At 31.8% G+C, this 20,817-nt stretch overlaps 1 protein-coding gene across 1 annotated transcript; it reads right to left on the bottom strand.

Annotated features, from left to right (window-relative positions):
- Nucleotides 1-7,283: 7,283 nt before the first annotated feature.
- LOC114759013 (putative leucine-rich repeat receptor-like serine/threonine-protein kinase At2g19230) lies at nt 7,284-19,352 on the bottom strand. The gene is made up of 13 exons (XM_028948109.1): nt 19,280-19,352; nt 17,775-18,327; nt 16,161-16,630; nt 13,498-13,718; nt 13,260-13,386; nt 13,008-13,070; nt 12,486-12,675; nt 12,033-12,400; nt 11,023-11,191; nt 10,914-10,948; nt 8,526-8,661; nt 7,510-7,582; nt 7,284-7,376 (listed from the first exon to the last, which is right to left on the bottom strand). Exons 1-13 carry the CDS (start codon nt 19,350-19,352, stop codon nt 7,284-7,286), a joined length of 2,571 nt encoding a protein of 856 aa, XP_028803942.1.
- Between the last annotated feature and the right edge of the window lie 1,465 nt (nt 19,353-20,817).

Here is a 20,817-nt window from a genome sequence, read left to right as displayed (position 1 = left end):
TTTATCTTTTTTAATCTTTCCAAATTAGTGAACACAATCTTATATTAAAGATAAGAGGTATATATATACATATACATAATGTTCATTGTGGGACTTTATTGTCGTTATCCCTATCATTTTATCTTGATGCCAAAAACAAAGAAACAAAAACCTCTCCCCTGTTTATGTAGAAAGTCCTGCCTGCATATAAAATATTTTATGCATTTATTGTTTTTAAGTCGTTTAGCAAAAAGTTTAGATTTATAATGTATTCGCTAAACTAGAGTACCTATAAATACGCTTGAAAATCTATAGTTATCGATAACACTATAATACCTTCATTTTTCTTTTGCCTTGATTTATCTCAATTTTGGTCTTTTCAGATCGATAATTTACTATTCGAATCGATCAATGAGGGAAAAAAATTACTATCCAATAAAACTGTGTTTTATTTAATAAAGTTGTGAATGATATGGACTGACTAATGTTCATCTAACGATCAAAAATTTAAATTGAGATAAATTGTGCCTTATGTCGAAATTTGAGCCTAGAATTAGCTCAAGAATAAAAATGAATTAAGTAGGCTATTAATTAAGCCTAATTTAGCTCATAAGTCCCATAAATGTCCTAAAATGATGGAGTAACGTTTAGGGATTAAATCACATTGATAATTTTTATGAAACTAAATATAAATAATTTTAGAGACGTTGGGAAAGTCTCGAGCCAAAATGAAAGAGAAATAAGACTTCAATATATAAAGGAAGAAAGATTCAAATTAAAAGGGCAAAAATGTAAGATGCATCAAAACAAATAAAAACAAATGTTAAAGTATACATTTAGTCTTTAACTTTGTACAAAATTCAATTTTGGTCCCTTAATTTTAAAAAGTATGCTTTTAGTCTCTTAACTCTAAAATCTTTTTAAAAAATGCTGAGATTAAGATCTTAAATGTTGACAAAATATTCTCAAATACTAACATATTAAGTTTAATTTTCAAAATATCCATGATTATTACAAAAAATTATCATTGAAATCTAAAGATTTTAAGACTAAAGACCAAATGTATGCTTTTTAAAGTTAAGGGACTAAATTGAATATTTTACAAATGTATACTTTAGCCAAGTACAAATTATAGGAGAATCCGAGTTGGCGTGTTATTTTACTCTTTTTATAAAATGTAATTTTATTTATTATAACTTACGAATGAGTCAAATCATAACACACATATATAAAATATCAAGTCACAAATACTTGGAGCTCTAATCCAAATACTTCTATACTTGTATTTTATTCAATGAGTTGATCTAAATTTGTTAACAAGTCCTTGCTTGTCTATGAGCTGTCTCATCATATCACAAATCGCTAATACCAACAATATCAATATCTATCAACAAGCCGTACGACATATGAAGTTTTTAATAAATTTATGAAAGATTTAAAGACATTTTTGTCTCTAACCTACTTTGAGAGGAGCACTGCATATTACAAAATTATTTATTGGAGCAAGTCGCCCTTCGAGTGTCAATTAAATTATTACAGTGTCATCTGTTGACTAAGGGATCAAGTTGTTGACCATTATTATTATTTTAGAATGTCTTTAGGTATTTTTCTGCCCCTAAAGTATTCATGAAGCAATTGGAAGCATCACCCTAAAGTATTATGTTATGACTGATTCTAAATAGCCAACATGGTCTTGTGTGTTTGTAGGAGATTTTGTTTCTTGGATGACTTCGAAAAGCTCATAGCCATTGAGGATATATAGGAGGATAGCGTAAGAATCAGCCAACGCTCTTACTGTGAAATGAACTATTTTGGTCATTTTAGTTGAGTCAGATAACTAATTTATGAATATTAAAGAAATTATTTAAGTTAGTTATTTATAATAAATATATGTTTTGTTCTTTAAAATATCCTCACTTCTTAACATGTACAATAACCATTGGAATTACTTGAAGGAAAACTTGATAAATATTGATCATGAAGACAAAGTGGATTGAAGTATTTGATTTAGGACCAAATTAAATTTTCAACTGGCTCTTATTTATGGACAAGAGGTAGTAATATAAAATACTTTATTTTCTTCCATACAAAAAGCCAGATCGTGATGGGAAACCGCTAACTACTAAGGGCATATATATATATATATATATTTATATATATCATAGAGTGCATACAATTAAACAATCTGGGTTTAATATTTGAAGCAAGGCTGTTTGCCCAATAAGGTGGACACACACACGCACACGCACGTTGTTCTAATCCACAATTTATCAAAATTTCCAACACATAATCATTTAAAGAGGAGAGATGTATAATGATCCTCAAATGCATATAACTATAGTGTTCTCTAGAAGACATATAATAGTGACTATCTAGCAGAGACGAGAGTGATTAATTCACTGTTCACATCAGAATCACGGGAACTGCTTATCATAGCGTTATCCATTTTGGATTGATCCATCTCCAAAGCTAAACATTCCAAAGCCTTTGGGTAGGTGTTGGTAGGACACATGACATTGCTACTTCAATAGCTCTCCATGTGGAACTAACACGGAATCCACAGAACACCCCTTCAAATCTTGGATCAACAATGCCTTCATTCAATTTAGACATAATCCAATCAATTATGTAACTGTGATCCTCAATTTCTCTCTTTATTGGAGGACGAACAATTATAGTTTGATCATTCCAAAACTATAAATATCACTTTTCTTACTTAGTTGTCTACATCTTTGGAAGCTGCAAAGGATAAGAATAAATTAGAAGATTGAATAGATTTTTTTTTTTTTGGGGATTGGTATAATAGATTGGTTTCAACATATTATAGGTGAATGAATTGAGACTAAATATTATATATATTGTTTTCTGAAGTTCTTTAGCAGATAGTCTTGGAACTCTTTTTGATTGATTCGTCAAAAACACTTATTCCATATCAATATGGCCAAAAGTACCAGCTGGTTAAGTCAGTAGATGAGAATCTTTTTTGTCTATAAATATTTTAGATAGTCCAAAATCAGCAATCTTAGCTATCATAGATTTATTTAGCAAAAACGTTGAATGATTTCAAGTCTCTAGGGATTATAGGAGTCTTACAACCACTATGAAGATATTCCAATCTTGCAACTCCATCACATTATTATATAAGAAAGAGGAACATATGATAAAGTTTAATTATAACGAGAGACAGATCAATAGTATAGCCGTTTTTTTTTTTTTTTGTCACCTTTTTCTGTGTCAATTGTTGCTTGAAGCCTCTCATTCCACTTCAACACATTTTCAATATATATATATATATATATGTACTTACACACACACAAAAATAAGGGTTAAGACGTTAAGTTGTATCTAGTGCTCTAAAGTATTTTCTTAGGTGCATTGAACACCCCAAAATATTTTGTGGTACATCCAGTATTTCAAAATATTTTTTATATGTGTCTAGCACCTTAACGTATTTTTTTGGTCTTAGTACTAGATACATAAAAAAATATTTTTGGGTGCTGGACACACCAAAAATGAATACTTTGAGGTGTTAGATGCATTAAAAAATACTTCATGATATTGAACACACCTACAAAAATATTTTAGAATGTTGAATGTACTACAATACTCCCTCCGTTCCTTATTATAAGAGACAAATAACCGAAGTACGTTGATCAAAAAAACAGTTTAAATTAGTTAAGAACAATTAATGTGTAAAAAGTATAATTTTTTTCCAAAAATGCCCTCATTAATAAGGAGAGAGAGCATGAGAGAGAACAATTAAATTATTAAAAGAAAGAGAAGTGGGAGGGAGAGAGAGTGTGAGTTGGAGATAATAAATATGGGTAAAATAGTAAATCAACACAAAAAAGTAGAGACAACTTGTAAGTGTCTCTTATATATAGGAACATGCTATAAGTATCAAATGTCTCTTATAATAAGGAACGGAGGGAGTATATTATAGGGTGTTGGATGCATCCGAAAGAATACTTTGAGATAGTAGATGCATTTTAACCCTTAAAAGAAACATACATATATATCATAATGCAACTATTACGTGTTTGATTGACTGGATTTAATTATAGAAAACGGAAAGAGTAAGTCGAAGTACAGATATCTTGCCTTGATCATCAGTAATAACTAAGATCTTACTCTCTCTCTCTCTCTCTCTCTCTTTCTATATATATATATATATATATATATAAGATGTAATTGCATTTAGAGTTTGAAAACCACGGGAAAATCACACCATGAGTGATGCTTAAACACAAGATATAAGACAAACCTGATAATAGTCGGCGAAGGTCCCCATTATCCATATATTCATAAATCAATGCCTTGGGGTTGTTTTCATCACAAAATCCAACAAGTGAAACCAAGTTTCTATGACAACCGTCAAGAGTTGAGCCTACAAGTCAAGAGTTAATTAGCTCCATCATATATAACTGATTAGAAGATCTTGCTATACCAATTCACACATATTCCCTTGGGTTCTATATGCATAAGCTATATAATTTAAATAGGTTAAAGAAAATAAATAATTAAGCATATTATTTATAAAAAAATGTATGTTAATTTTTTAAAAAAATATCTCTCTTTTTAATTGTTTACATGGGAAACTACGTTGTTGACCTTGTCAGTATATTCATTCAATAAGGATAATTTGAGAGAAAAAGATAATAAATATGAAATACACAAAAGCAATAGGGATTTTGTACTTAGGATCAAGGCAAACTCTATAATTATATGCTGGGCGCATAAGAGAGTATTTAAGAAGTCTTGGAAATATATAATATGACTTTTATGTCTAGCCTCCGATTGAAAGCATTGTATCCTTGTTTTGATGATGGGGAAAGTACTTTTACTGCAACTTGAGAATCATCTTCTACAAAGTACCAAGGTAAACTTTACCGAATCCTCCTTCTCCAATAAAAGTTTTGAAGTTGTCGGTGATACGAATCACTTGTAAGTAAAAAAATTCTCGACCCTTCTGTTTTAGAATTTCCATCTTGAGGGATTTGGAAGACCAACCTCCTGCATCATTATATCACATGTTCTGAGAATAATATCAAGAGACTAGAACAGATTATCCAATGTGGGGTAGCCAGGACGGGGGGGAAAAAAACAGAGAAGCTTCCAAGTTTTTGGGAATTAACCATATGCTAGAATTGGAAAACACACACTCTCTTCTTGTATGTGCAAAGATCCAGAAATCATGAGTATGATAATATTCTTAACGAATTGGCAATAGATATGAAAATAGCTATACCTTGTCTTTTCTTTCTCATGAGTCTCCAAATAATCAAAGAAAGGATGGCAATTAGGACAAAAACTGAGATCAATGTACCAAGAGGAATTGCAAACTTGCTGCGTTCTTTGCCGCATGAATCTAACTCGCAGATGCCTGAATTGTTGGCTACACTGCAAAAAAATATAGGAAGAGGAAGTATAAGTTGAGCAAATGAGCTTTGAAATAACACGTCTTGCACATTGCGATTTCACAGATATTGTTGAGGCCAAAGCATATTATTCATAAACAAAGAATTAATTAAAGATAACCACTCACTTATATACTTATCGCTGACTTAATCATTATGGTTAATGATCTCTACACATAACACTGATTAGGATCAATAAGTTTTATCAAATAATGAATGACGATGAGGTACAAAAATTTATCCAATTTGGTTTAAAAAAAGAATAAACTATAATCTGCTTATCTGCATCTGATATTGAAGACAAGAGTGCACCTAAGTTGCAGATTAGCATTTTCCCTCAAAGCCTTGGGAATTGAACATGTGAGTTTGTTTCCAGTCACATCAGTGCAAGATGGTAAACAGAGAAAATAAATGATAGTTCCCCTGTTAATTTTAAAGCTGAGATGCAATTTATATTAAGTTCTTACATGAACTTCAAATTAGGAAGAGTCGCGAGAAATTCTGGTAGTTCTCCTGTCAATGTGTTGTTTGACAAATCCCTATTAACAACAGGAGTTATTAACTTATTACTATTCATAATATCCTGGGAAAATCGTTGATATTGAAAAAAAAAAAAAATATAATCATCAAAAGGTTTTATAACAAGTGAACAGTATATACAATGACAAATTCCGATGCATGAAATGACAATGGATCCACACTTGGTTGTCATTAGAACTTTTAAGTGATTATATTCCTTTCTTAGGACTTTAATGATTTTCTCCAGTATCAAACAATAAGCTAAAAAATGGTATTTGAAGGTTTATAGACTATTTTATGCGACAACTTACAAGGACTCCAATTTTTCCGCATGGGTGGACACTTGAGCTATTTGTACTCCGAGTTCGCTTGAGCTCAAGTTCCTACATTAATTTGTGGTTCACAAGTTTAATTGCCACCATATAGTAACACTAAGGTGAGCGACAAAAGGGGATCTATACGTTACAGACTGAAATATCAGTCTGAGATATATAAATCACAGCAAAATTTTGACATGTTACGAATATAAATTCCTCACACTACACACGATTCATATATGTGACATGTCGGCATTTTATTGCTCCGTTGAACCATTTGTACGGAAATGCTTCAAATCAAATATGAAAAATCATAAATAAGATCATCAATGGTTAGCACTTCTTACAGTGAAATGATTCTTGTATTGTGGATAGAGTTGCATCTCATACCTTCCCATGTAAACTTTGGCCAACATGGGTCCACTTGCCAACTGATTTTGGAGATCCCATAAGTGCGCTTGATCCCCATGATGGCATTAACCGCATAATTCCCAATAATAAAAAGAAAAACCCAGTTGAATTTCTTTTCCTTCTTTTCAAATATACTATCTCCGGTCTTTAATATAAGATCTCGTTTGACTTTATTTTGGTTCTAAATATAAGACCCCAATTCACTTTGTCTCTTATATTTATTCATTTTTTTTCTAAGATAGTCTTTTTAATAATGATAGTTCTTGCCAATAAATTTGATTAGCAAAGGCATTTTAGGAAAGATAACGCTTATTTATTACAAATAACTAATTTAACTTATTTTCTTAATCTATTCAAATTAGTCAACTAGCTCTTATATTTAAGACGAGAGGTGTTATTGATTCTATGGGTGCAACAAAATCAAACAAAATGAAATTTGGAACAAAGGAAGGAAAAAAAAGAAGAGAAAAAGAAAAAGCAATATATACCATCTTGTCTATCTCTAGGGGAATTTGGTCATGGGAAGACTTTGAAAGTCTCAAAGGCATTGAGAATAGGAGGAGCAGAATAATCAACTGTTGCTCTAACTGTGAAGCTAACATTATTTGTAGTTATGCTGCCGGAAACTAGTGTGACAGGTTTATTCAGGAGTCAGTTCTTGAGAGAGGGAATTTTCATCATCATCATCATCATCAAAAGTGACACTGATGATCCTCTTTTGGTCAGAAGGAAGCTTTTGAATTTCAGAGAAATGAAGAAACGAATAAAACAGTTCTGGTATATCGAAAATAAATTTTGTAGTTAAGAGATTAGAGTTATTCTGGGATTCACATGCTGTGACTGATATCTCTGATGCAGGAAATAACTGGAGTTTTTAAGACATCCCAATCAGAATCATCATATATGCGCCACAGGCGATCGTACGTATCGTCCTTGTACCTGCATTATTTTCAAAACAATTAAGCAAAAGCATTACAATTTTGGAGGGGGGGGGGGACATTAAAATGTTTAGAGAGCGAGTGAGTGCTATGGTAGTCATCCTGAAACATCCAAATTTAATATTGACGGTCCGAATTTATTTTTTTACTTTTTTTCTTTTTTTATTTTAATAAGTGTAAAATCCAAAATAAAAACAATATTTCAATTGTTAATTTTTTAAAAAAATAATTTTTTTAATTTAAAGATTATCAATTGAAAATTTTAAATTTAGGCCATTAAAATTGTATTTAGATAGCGTAGATCTTAGCATAGAGATGAACATCAGGGTATTCATTAAATAGTAGTTTTAACTAATATACATAATTAGGAACTGTATTTTAGGAAAGATAACATCTATTTATTATAAATAACTGACCTAACAAACTTTTTTGTCTACTCAAATTAATCAATTAGCTTTTATGTTAAAGAGTGGAGTTAGTACAATTTATGATAAATATTGCGACTCATTTTTAGACCTCCATGTGCAACACATAAAAGATGTGCCTATTTCTGAAACTATGCATATGTCAATTAACATAACATACAAAATTTATAGCGAGACCATACTATGCACAAGTTATTAAAACTGCAGCTTATTTTTATTATTTTTTCAAAATACATTACAAAAACAAGTTTAATTTTATTAATGTCTCTTTGAACCTATTGATATAAGTAATTTTTTTCTGCGTTATTATTCATTTTGATTAAAAAAAAAAAAGGTGCAAAAGTTAGTGCAAGGAAGGAGGAGTAGGTACCTGCCATAATTTATACGCTGGCCACAAGCTCTTCTTGTGTTAAGAGACAAGGGAAATGGAGCAGAATAGAAAGATTTGTTCAATGGTCTTAATTCTAAGGTGTTACTGAAGGGTGTTCCTTGTCCAATGTCTACCAGACATAGTTGTACCAGTCGTTGGTAACCTCCTCGATTGTTACTTCCACGTAAGCAAAATTCTTTGCACCCAATTCAATTGTGGTCCAAAAATCGACTCCCAGGTAAACATCAAACTTTGGAAACTGGTTCTTGGAGTCATAATTCTGCTCTGCAAATATAGCTCAGATCAAATACTTTTGTTTCGAATAGATCTCTTGTTTTAGTTTCAGAGTGTGACAGTTTCTGTCTCCTTCTTGAAAACTTCTCAATGTGTTTGACTGTTTTTGGATGTATGGACGATCGTTGAATCGAAAGCTGGGGGTACTTCATGATTGGTTCCTCTTTCTATATATGAAGTGTTCATCTGTTTGGAACCAAATCCCAGTCAATCCCTCCACATAATCTTTGCTTGCTCCACAATATGTGCTTAGGAAACCTGCACACTTATATGTTCCTTGTTTCATATGTATTCCACAATAAACCATATATCAAGCTTCATATATTTCTAGCTTAATTCACCCTCATAAACGCTCCTTCCTGTAAAAGAAAATTTTTGTCGGGGATGACTTGTTTCTATGACGTTATTAATATTCTCTCTGAAATTTTTAGCATCATTGACCATATTTGCCCCCATTTATTATTTGATTATGGGGGGGGGGGGGGGAGCACAGCCTCGAAGCAATGGTAAAATTGCTGCCTTGGGACTTAGAGGTCCATGATTTCAAATCCTATAACAGTTTCACCGCTTATAGGGCTAAGGCAACATATATCTATCCCTTCCTAAATCCCACATGATGATATTCTTGCAAACCAGGACCTTTTATTATTATAATTGTTAGGCATCAATTAATCATCCACACATTCTGAGACGGTTTTTTTTAAAAATAACATTTTTTACATATTTATTGCGTTTAACCAAATTTTTTTATCAATGCAAAAACGGCCTGCAAACTCCACATAACCCAGTCAATCCACTTAATTATTCTAATTTGCTATCTATATGGTTAAGTCATTTGCAGCATATATATGTTTTGAATAAACTTTTCTGTGAGTATAAAAGAAAACTTAAAATTTAAAATTAAAGACTTTCTCCAAGCCCTTAATTAAACGCCAAAAGGATATAATATTTAAAGGCTAAGGAGGCCAAGGCAAATGCTTATCTGAATTACCACCATCTTCTGCAACAGCCTGTGCTGATTAGTGACCAATAAGGATGAAGGAAACCAACACATACAGAGCCAGAATCCACGGTATTGTGCTCTTCATCATGTTGTCAAGTTTATTAGAGGATGATGAAAAGAGAAACGAATTGGGAAGCTTAAATGAGATAATTGGCACTTCACTTCTTTAAGAAGCAAAAAATGGTTTAGTATGAAAAATAATACAAGGAAAAAAAAAAGGCCGGCATGGATGGTTGACTATGAATATTTTTTGAGTAGTGATGTAATTGGGGTTGGTGAAGAAAAGAATTTAAAAAATATAATATCAACAATAATATAAAATATAAAAAATACAGGGAGCATAATTTATTATAAGTCTATACCGATAAAAGGTTGGGTTTTGTAAAAGGCATTAATTCCTTACAACGTTAGGACAGATGTTTACATTAAGTGCCCAGTAATGTCTCGAATAAGATTTTCTTCAATTAGAGGATACTAATGCATATTATAAAAATAATTTATTATAAGTTTGTTATAAACTCTATTTTATATTGAAGGATGATTGATGTTGACATTATTGTTATATATACTTGTATATTATCTGAGATGGCTCATTGAATCTAAATTAAAGGAGTCAGTCGGAGACAAAACCAGGTCAGGTCATTGAATAAAAATGCAGAACTATAAGAGTCTTTATTCTACTTTATCTTTTGAACCAAGGATTAGATGATAAGTCTTTGTTTCATGATTATATGATCTCAGGGTTTGACTAACTCATAAGTTAATGTTGTGCTTATATAATAATATTATTAATACATGCAGAAAAACTAAGTTGTGAACTTGTACCAGATGTGGATCAACCATGAAATTGACTATGAGAAAATAAGTCCGAGTACCCTAGAAATAAATGGAATTTTCAACATACATCACCGTCACAGAAACTTATGTCAAATATCTATGACATATTATTAGTCCTTGTTATTGTTATTACTGCTACTACTTCTATTGGTACTACCACTACTATTATCATCATTACCACTACTACTAATAGTTTGTTAGTACTATGACTACCATTACTACCATCGCTATTACAATGACTATGACTACCACCACTACCATTATCAGGTACTCCTAATGGCAAAATACTTGGGCCCTATTTGGTATGAGGGATTAGGAGGGTTGGTATTGAGATTGGTATTGGTATTGCTCAGTTTGTCATGTTTGATGTGTAGACTTCAGCAATCCTGGGATTGCCCAATACCACTTTTTGTGGGATTAGCCAATACCAGCGGCCCCCTAGTATTGAAAAATAATCAATTCCAGCACTAAACATTTTTGGACCAGATTACCCCTCACCCACCCCCAGTTACATATCGACTATCCTCTTGCGACGGTAATGATGGTGGAAAGAGGCAAAATTGAGGATGCTACGACGGAGACTCATATCTGTTTTCAGATCTCCATCTCCCTTCTTCGAACCCTTGCCAATGGCAATTGACAAGTCTTCGTCTTCCTTGAACACATAGCGATGCAATAGAACTAGAAGCAAAAGATGAAGATGTACAACCAAACCCAAATGACAGAGTTGAGTGGTTGAAGCAGAGAAAAGAGACGAAGATGAAGAAGGAGCAGCGGAATATGCCGAGTTGAATCAGCATTAGAAACCCTTTCCTTTGCGTCAAATATGATCTCATATAAGTTAATGATTAAAGGTTGCTAATAGATTTGTTTTTGGTTTTGCACTGAATCAATCAGTGAATGCGATGACGATGAACTGCAAAGGGAAAGCAATTGCAAACTTTCTTCTTCTTTTTTAACAAAAATTAATAGCAAGGTATTGTTGTCTTTTTATAATTAATGACTGACTATAAAATAAAGTTAATGTGAACATTCCTTTTAAACATTACTCCCTATACCAGACATAATTTTAAAGTTACAGTGCCAACCCACCCTCACTCCCAATCTACCAAAATTCAAACCTTCACACCAAACATAACCTTAGCGTCCTTTAGTTGTGTTCAATCTCATTCATCCAAACTAATCAAAAAGCTGAAAGTGCACCACATCATCATGATATTAGAAAGCTAAATTATATATTTGGTTCTCTATATTTACATCAAGTTTTGATTTAGTATCTTAAGTTTATAAAGTGCATTTTTAGTTACTTAATTTTAACATCGTTGGTCTCATTTGATGGGGAAAAAAAAGTTAACTCAACAAAGAAACTCGTGCGCTCATTATATATAATGATCCTTGAACAATGCAAGCACGAATTTCATCATAGTCTTGTAAAACAAATTAAAACATGAAGCCTTGTAGTCTTGTTTAGCAGAAATATATCATGATGACTACCTAGCAGAGAGAACAGTGATTAACTCACTATTGCCACTATAATCACATGAATTTCTGGGCATAATGTCATGTATTCCCATCTCCAAAGCTAGACATTCTTGTAGTTCTCGCAATATGTAACTTATGGTTGGCCTTTGGGTTGGTGGTGGTAACACGCATGACATTGCTACTTCAACAGCTTTCCATGTTGAGTTAAGACTGAATTCTGCAGCTAATCTTGGATCAACAATGCCTTCAATATCCGCACTTTCAATTTTCGGTTGAATCCAATCAATAATGAAACTGATATCCTCAGGTCCTCTCTTTATTGGGGGACGACCCGTTATTAGTTGAAGAAGAATCATTCCAAAACTATAAATATCAGTTTTCTTATTTAGTTTTCCTGATCTTTGAAATCTGCAAATGAATCCAATCAATAATGAAACTGATATCCTTAAGTCCTCTTTTATATTTCTTTAGACATATGCTAAGAAACACTTACTCAGGATCGATGTAACCAGGAGTACCGGCTGGTTGAGTTGATAGATGAGTATCTTTTTCATTTGTAAATACTCTAGACAGTCCAAAATCAGCAATCTTAGCTACCATGGATTTATTCAATAAAATGTTGGATGGTTTCAAGTCTCGGTGGATTATAGGAGTATTACAACCAGTGTGAAGGTATTCCAATCCTGCAACTCCACTAGCTTATTATATAAGAAGAAAATATACTGGAGCTTATTACTACTCCCTTTTATTCTAAATATAGGAGGTAATTAAGGAGTTTACTTTATTCTTAAATATAAGATCTACATTCATTGTGTCTTATAAATTTATAATTTTTAAGAAGATTTCTTCAATTATTAAAAATGATACTATTTTGGGAAAACTAATACATTTTTTTTTTTACAAATAACTAAATCTTTTACTGTAAATTAGTTATGTAATTCCTCTACTGTATTTAGAACCGGAGGGAGTAATAAGGCAAGACGGGTCAATAACATATATAATAGCTTTTTGTCACCTTTTGCTGCGTCAATTGCTACTTCAAGTCTCTGTTTCCACCCCAAAATATTTGAGTTTTTCTCTACAAGAGAAAAAAATTGCATATGATCATCAGTATCTTTCAATAACAGACGCATATAATCATACAACTATTCAAAGATCTCAGTCGACTATATTTAACCATATAAAACTAAACGAGTAATAATTTGCCCTCATGAGATTATCAATAATTGTATCTAAGACCTGAAAATAAGCACAAGATATGAGAAACCTGATAATAATTGGCCGAGGTCCCCATTATCCACATATTCATAAATCAAGGCCATGATATTGTTTCCATGGCAATACCCAACAAGTGAAACCAAGTTTCTATGATGAATAACTGTCAAGAGCTGAGCCTACAAGTCAACAGTTATTTATTTATTAGCTCCATCATATATAACTTTGCATACATATATTTAAAAAGTAGCTTTTGTATATCATAGATGTACGTCCTTTTCATTTCTAACCTCTGATTGAAACTCCTTATATCCTTGCTTTGATGATTCTGAAAGTAATTTTACTGCAACTTGAGAATTATCTTCTAGAGTCCCAAGGTAAACTTTTCCGAATCCTCCTTCTCCAATAAGAGTTTTGAAATTGTTGGTGATCCGCAGAACTTGTGAGTGAGAGAATTCTCGATTCTTTCGTTTTGGAATCTCCATCTTCAAGTATTTATTTGTGGACGAATCTGCATCATTATGTTAAATTATTTTAGCCTTCAAACACAAGTAAAAATAACTTGAGAGTGCTGTATTATATTCCAAATGAATCGACATCGACAATAGATATAAAAATAAATACCTTGTCTTCTCTTTCTCAGTCTCCAAACCACCAAAGAAAGAATGGCAATTAGGGTAAAGACTGTAATTGATGTAACAAGAGGAATAACAAACGTGCGCTCTTTGTTGCATGAATCCAACTGATAGAGACCTGCATTGTTGGCTACACTGGCAAAATAGAAAGAGGAACCTTGAGTTAAGCAAATGATGAGTTTCAGAAAATAACATTGTTGTACATTGCGGACCAGTCATTGAGCCGGTTGAGATAATGAATTAAGGGTTAGTAAGCAAACCGTTAACTCGAAGGTCAAACTGATGAGAAATAACTTAATTTTTATCATATCATCTTATGATTAAACATCAATTCATTACCTTGAATTACAAACAAATTAAAAGAATCATATACTTAAAATTTCTTTATAATTTTTTTTTTTACAATTCTTTTGACAAACTAGCATCATAGTCTCATCCTCCAAAAATTGCTAAATATTTATTATAGAAAAAAATTAATCAAAATAGATATATGACAACAAAGTATTCGTATCAATCATTGAGCCGGTCGAGATAATGAATTAAGGGTTAGTAAGCAAACCGTTAACTCAAAGGTCAAACCGGTAAGAAATAAAAAAAATTAAAAAATAATTTAATTTTTATCATATCATCTTATGATTAAACATCAATTCATTACCTTGAATTACAAACAAATTAAAAGAATCATCTACTTAAAATTTCTTTATAATTTTTTTTTTAACAATTCTTTTGACAAACTGGCATCATAGTATCATCCTCCTCAAATTGCTAAATATTTATTATAGAAAAAATTAATCAAAATAGATATATGACAACAAAGTATTCGTACCTATCCTCATTTAACAACTAAACTAAAAACTATCGACAGTTTAAAAAAATGCATCAAAATAGCTTTAAAAAAAAAAAAAGAGGTTAATGGGTTAACCCACCAAACAGGGTAGGTTAGCTGGGCTGTTCTCGGGTTATTCCAAGTCACCCCGGTTCAAATGTCTTGAGCTCACAAGGGTTGACGGGACAAGCCAGGTGATTGGTTCACCATTCCCGGTTCAACCCAGCTGGTCCTGTTTTCAATATGATGATTTTTACATATATTGTTGCGGCCAAGGCATATTATTCATAAGCAAAGGATTAAAAACTAACTCTATTGTTCTCCTCCTTCTTCCTCTCTCCAAATTATCAAAGAATGAATGACAAAAAGGACACAAAGTTTATCCAATTTGACCTCAAACAAGAATAAACTAGAATCTGAATTGGATATCTACCTGAGCCTTAAATTAGCATTTTCACTAAAAGCCTTGGGAATTGAACCCGTGAGTTTGTTTCCCGTCACATCACTGCAAGATAGATGATGAAAAAGAAAATAAATTTAATTTTGAGGTGCACGACTTCACAATCTAAGCATAAAAGTTGCAGTGTGTGTGTATAAATTAAGGTCTTACATGAATTTTAAATAAGGAAGAGTTGCGAGAAATTCTGGTAGTTCTCCTATCAGTTCATTGTTGGACAAGTCCCTATGAACAAGAGGTTGTAGGCTCAATATAATAAGTATTTGTTGGGAGCCTATCTTATATTACATACAACTTACAAGCACTCCAAATTTTTCAAACGCGCGAAGGATTCAGATATTTGTCCTTTGAGTTTGCTTGACCCCAAGTGCCTACATTTTGGAATTCATAAGACATATTGTAAACAAATAAAAAAGAGAAATAAATAAAAGGAAAATGTAGCATATATATAAATGGGTTGAAACAAATAGCTGATATATATATATATGAACAAATCAAGGCAAGATTTTGACATGTTATGGATATAAAATTCTCACACTACGTTATTTTGTTGAATCACCTTCTTTTGATGGTAAAAATTAAGGAAAAGTTTGTTTTGTGGGATTATATTGCATTGAAGCCCTCTTGCTCTATTTATGAACTTTAGAGTTGTATTAACTCTTCTGAGAGTTCTTTGCTTGCAAGCTGTGTTAGTGCTGTTTTAGAGCTCTATTCAACTACTTGTACGCCAAAATGTTTTTCTCAAATAATGCTTCATATATATATATATAACTCAGAAGTATGGTACTTACAATGAAACGACTCTTGTTTTGTTGCCATAGTTGCATCTAACACCTTCCCATGCAAAATTAGAAGGCACACATGGGTCCCCTTGCCAACTGATTTTGGATACCCCATAAGTACGCCTGATCTCCACCATGGCATTAACTATGCGAAGGAGAACCTAGTTGAGCTTTCTTCAATATATATTCATATTTAGCAAAATAAAAATTGAACCAAAGGAAGAAAAAAATGAAGAAAAAGAAAAAGCAATACCGTCTTGTGGGTCCGTTGGGGAATTTGGTTGTGGGAAGACTTTAAAAATCTCAAAGGCATTGAGGATAGGAGGGGCATAAGAATCATCTGTTGCCCTAATTGTGAATATAACGTTACTTGTAGTGATGTTGGAATTTAGGGTGACGGGTTTCAAATATTCAAGAGTAAGTTCTTCATAGAGGGAATTTTCATAATTAAAAGTGACATTGATAATCCTCTTTTGGCCAGAAGGAAGCTTTTGAATTTCAGCAAAGTGAAGAAACAGATAAAATTGTTCTGCTACATCAAGACTCCAACTCTCAGATAAGAGATTGGAATTATTCGGGGCTTGACATGCTGTGACTAATATTTCTGATGGAAGCTCATAATTGGAATTTTCGACTTTTACTTGTCCATCTGTTTCTAAGACATTCCACTGACTATTCTTTATATATGTATGCCACAAACGGTCATAAACATCGTCCTTGGACCTGCATTTTAATTTCCGAAACAATTAAGGAAAGCATCACCCGAAAAAAGAAGAAGCAAAGTATTAATAATCTCACGAAATTATTGACGTTCAAGTCAATCAACATATGATGAATATACGTATGTATGTAAAAGTTTACAACTGTTGGCAAAAAATATGTACTACGTCCCATCTTTAATATAAAACGTAGTTGACTAATTTAGAGAAATTAAAAAAGTTACTAAATTACTTTAAACTATTTTATTTATCGTTCATCTCCAAATTAATTTGTTTCATTTATAAATTAATATTTAATCTAATAATTCACATAAACATTTTAGAGAAATCATGTAACGTATGTGATAATTAACTAATTTAGTAACTTTGTTAATCGCTCTAAATTAATCAATTGATTCCTTTGGTAGTACATAATTTTACAACAAATTTCATTTTTTTTCATGTTATGATAACTAGGGGAACTAATCTTATGAATAGCACGCCAAACACATGAAAATGTGTCTATTTACGTCAGACTAGGCATAGATCGCCCAATCAATTAATATCAATATAAAGTACAAAATTTGCAATAAGTCATGTTACCCCCAAGGTATTAAAAATGTGACTTGTTGTTTAAATCTTTTCACAACTCTGCCTCTATTTTTTTTTTCATGAGATATATAGGCAATTCTATTTTCATAACATTTAAAAATATTTAAAAACACTATGCAGGACCAGTTTATATTTAATTGAATTTAATTTAATTATACAATTTGATTATACTTTTGTATTCTGGATATATGTTGTTAAGGGACAGAGCATCATATAATTATATTCTGTATTCTGAGCTGCAGGATATGGCAGAATGTTTTGCGAGCTATGATTTATAAGGATGATTGTATCTGAAATTTCTGCAAGCAAATTGGAGAAATAGAATATAATTAAAAGTTTCTTATAAACAAGTGTGAAAAAGAAAAATTATGCTCCTCCAGAAAAACCAAAAAATCCGACCAAATGAATAAATAATTCTAAAATATCAAGGAAGTCAAGTGCAAATAAGTTTACCCATTTAGTGATGGCACTTTTGATTGTTCACATTTCTTTTATATGACCTCATACTAATTTTTTGTTGTAACGTTGTAAAAGTCTGAGCGGGGTAGAAAGAGTACCTGACATAGTTGATACTGGAAGAAGGGCCACAATCTCTTCTTGTGTAAAGAGATAAGGGAAATGGAGAGGAATAGAGAGAATTTCTCAATGGCCGTAGTTCCAATGTGTTAATAAAAGGTTTGCCTTCTCCCATGTCCACCAGACACACTTGAACCATGCCATTGGTAACCTCTTGGATTATTATTTCATTATATCCAAAAGTTTTATTTTCATTCAATTCAATTGTCGCCCAATAGTTGACCCCCAAGTAGAGATCAAACTTTGGGAACTCGTTTTTTGAGTCATAGTTCTGATAAGCAAATGCAGCTCTGATCAGATACTTCTGCTTTTGTTTTATTGGTCTCAAAGTATAACAGTTCCTTTGTCCCTCTGGAAAACTTCTGAATGTTTTTAGCTGACCCCTCATGTATGCAAGATTGTTGCTGATGTTAAAGATGGGTGGTATTTCATGATTGGATCCACTTTCTATGAAGCCTTCATCTGTTTGGTACCAAATCCCTGTTAATTCATCAACATAATCTCTCTTTGCTCCACAATCTATACTTATGAAGCCTGCACAATTATGTATATATCTTATTTTAGGTTTTCCACAAGAGGCGTAAACGGCCGTTTGATCCATATATAAACAAATTTACAGAAATCTTATGGTTTTATTGAAAATATTATAAATATAAGCAACGATTGTTTAGATTATCAACTCACGTTAGTGAAAGAAATTATGACTACTTAAAGCATAAGAAATTTCTGCGAATGCAGAGCTACTACCAAAATTAGGTCCAACAACGTTTGATGCTGATCCAACAGTTAATATAATTAAAAAATGGTTTTGATGGTATTGGTGTGAATAATATCCCATAAGGATGTAAGTTTAAATCTCGACACTGACATGAGGATATCATTACATCTATTTGTTTGGTCCAAATTAATAAAGATATATCTTTTTAAGATACAAACATTTCTTTATATGTGTGACTAATTAACCTCATTTTTGTTGTTAATGGCTTTGTATACTAATACCACAAGAGCTTTCCTATAGGTGTGGGATGTGGAAGATTTAATTTTTCTAATAACAGCACCCACCCATTAATTAAAAAGAAAAAAGAAAAACCTTATTTGTCATTACTTATATTAGGTAACAGGGTGTTCACATGATGAGACATGATCAATCTCAATAATTGGGATAGAGTGGCCTTTCTATCCTATATTTTGGCCCATCTGGGACAAGACATAACTAGAATAGAACAAAGATGTCCCCAATCATTTTTTGAATTTGTTTTCAAGCGTTTTATTTGAAAACCAACTATACATGGAGCATGAGAATTCCTGATAAAAACTATACAAAAAATAAAGAAAATAGATAAAAACTAGTTAAAAATGGGCAATAATAAAAAACTCTCAAAGGAAAAAAATTTTCCTAGAGAAAATAAATTCTCAAAAGATCGATGTTCACTAAACAAAACATCATATGACCCATACAGTTCAGAGAGGCTGGCAAAGTGCTTACCTGTACGATTAGCAGCATCCGCCACAGTGATAAAGGAAATCAACACATGCAATGCAAGAATCGATTTCTTCATGTCTTCAAGTTTAGAGGACGAGGAAAAGAGAAATGATCTGTGGCAAGCCTAAGTGATTGGCACTTCTTTAAGTAGGTAGAAAATTAATGGTGCGTGTAAGTTTATTAGTATTATACACACTACACACACACATAAAAAAAAGAAGAAAAAAGGCCGTCCGGCACGCATGGTATGAGTATGACTAATAATTACTTTGTATTAAAAAAATGTAATTTGGATAATAGTGGAAGTATCAACATCAATCAATATATATCATATAAAAGTTATATATAGGACGGTAGATTTATTACAAATTTTATATTTTGTGAATTGGTTTGTTGATAGATATGGATCCATATTGATGGCATTGATAGGACTATCAAATTTAGGTCGAGTCGTTTAATACAAATACCAAAGCGGCAGAATACCAAAGGGCCAGAATCATGAGAGTACATTAGGGAATAGAGCTCCAAATTTTTTTTAATTAAGTACAAGTATTTTTTATTGAAGGTCTGTTTTGAAATATTGAGTACTAAATGTTAACACATTTAATAAGTCTTTGCTAAATGATAAGGCCATATGTGTATAATCTTGTAATTTGACCCAATTCTTAAGTTATACTACCTCCGATTTTAAATATATTACACTACAAACTAAATCTTATATTTAGGAGTGGAAGTAGCTAGTAATTAACTAGCTAGTCAAACATACCCTTCAATGCATAGGTAAGATAAGGATAATTTTCAAGTCATTTGTTGCGTATTATCAAAATTTAATTTATTGTAAAACAATTTAAAAATTGCCGGACTTCATTGTCATTATTATCCCCTACCAATTTTTCTTGACCCAAAAAGTCCTTCCTGATGAACAAGGTAGAAAGTCCATTCACAAAATATTTTATGCATTTCTTGTTTTTAGGTAGTTGGAAGAAAAACATATATAAATAATTATAAACATTTAGATTTATACTGTAGTGCTAAACTTTAGTACCTATAAGCTTGAAAATATAGTTATTTATAATATTAAAAGAGAATTTAATACTAAAAGTATAAAATTATAAGTTATTTTTATTTTTTGGGTCAAACTTAGAGACTTCATGGACTATTTGTTTGATTTTCTTTTTGGAAATGCCGGCAACCTTTTAATTTCTGTTTTAATATCTCTAGTTAGATATGCGGCTCTGCGATAATCTATAACAGTATAGCAAGAAAATTAAGGAGAGACTATCATCACTACCCAAAAAAAAAAAAAAGAGGCTATCGGATATGTTCAATATAAATTAAAATATTTTTTTAAAGAATTATCTTTGACTTGTCAATACTGGCCGATGACCAGTCAACGGTCGTGGGTCAAATCAGGCAAAGAGAAGTGAGCCCACAAATATATACATCATATTTCACAAGGGAATTAAATTATCAAAAAAAATCTCATGGGATTTGAGAGAATATTTTCACAAATTTATGGGGCTTATTTACAAATAGATCTC

Source organism: Neltuma alba, unplaced genomic scaffold (assembly GCF_004799145.2).
Source record: "Neltuma alba isolate B1F8T4 unplaced genomic scaffold, ASM479914v2 tig00010781_pilon, whole genome shotgun sequence".
In the NCBI taxonomy this organism is placed as follows: domain Eukaryota; kingdom Viridiplantae; phylum Streptophyta; class Magnoliopsida; order Fabales; family Fabaceae; genus Neltuma; species Neltuma alba.
This window is presented reverse-complemented; position numbering and strand designations above follow the sequence as displayed.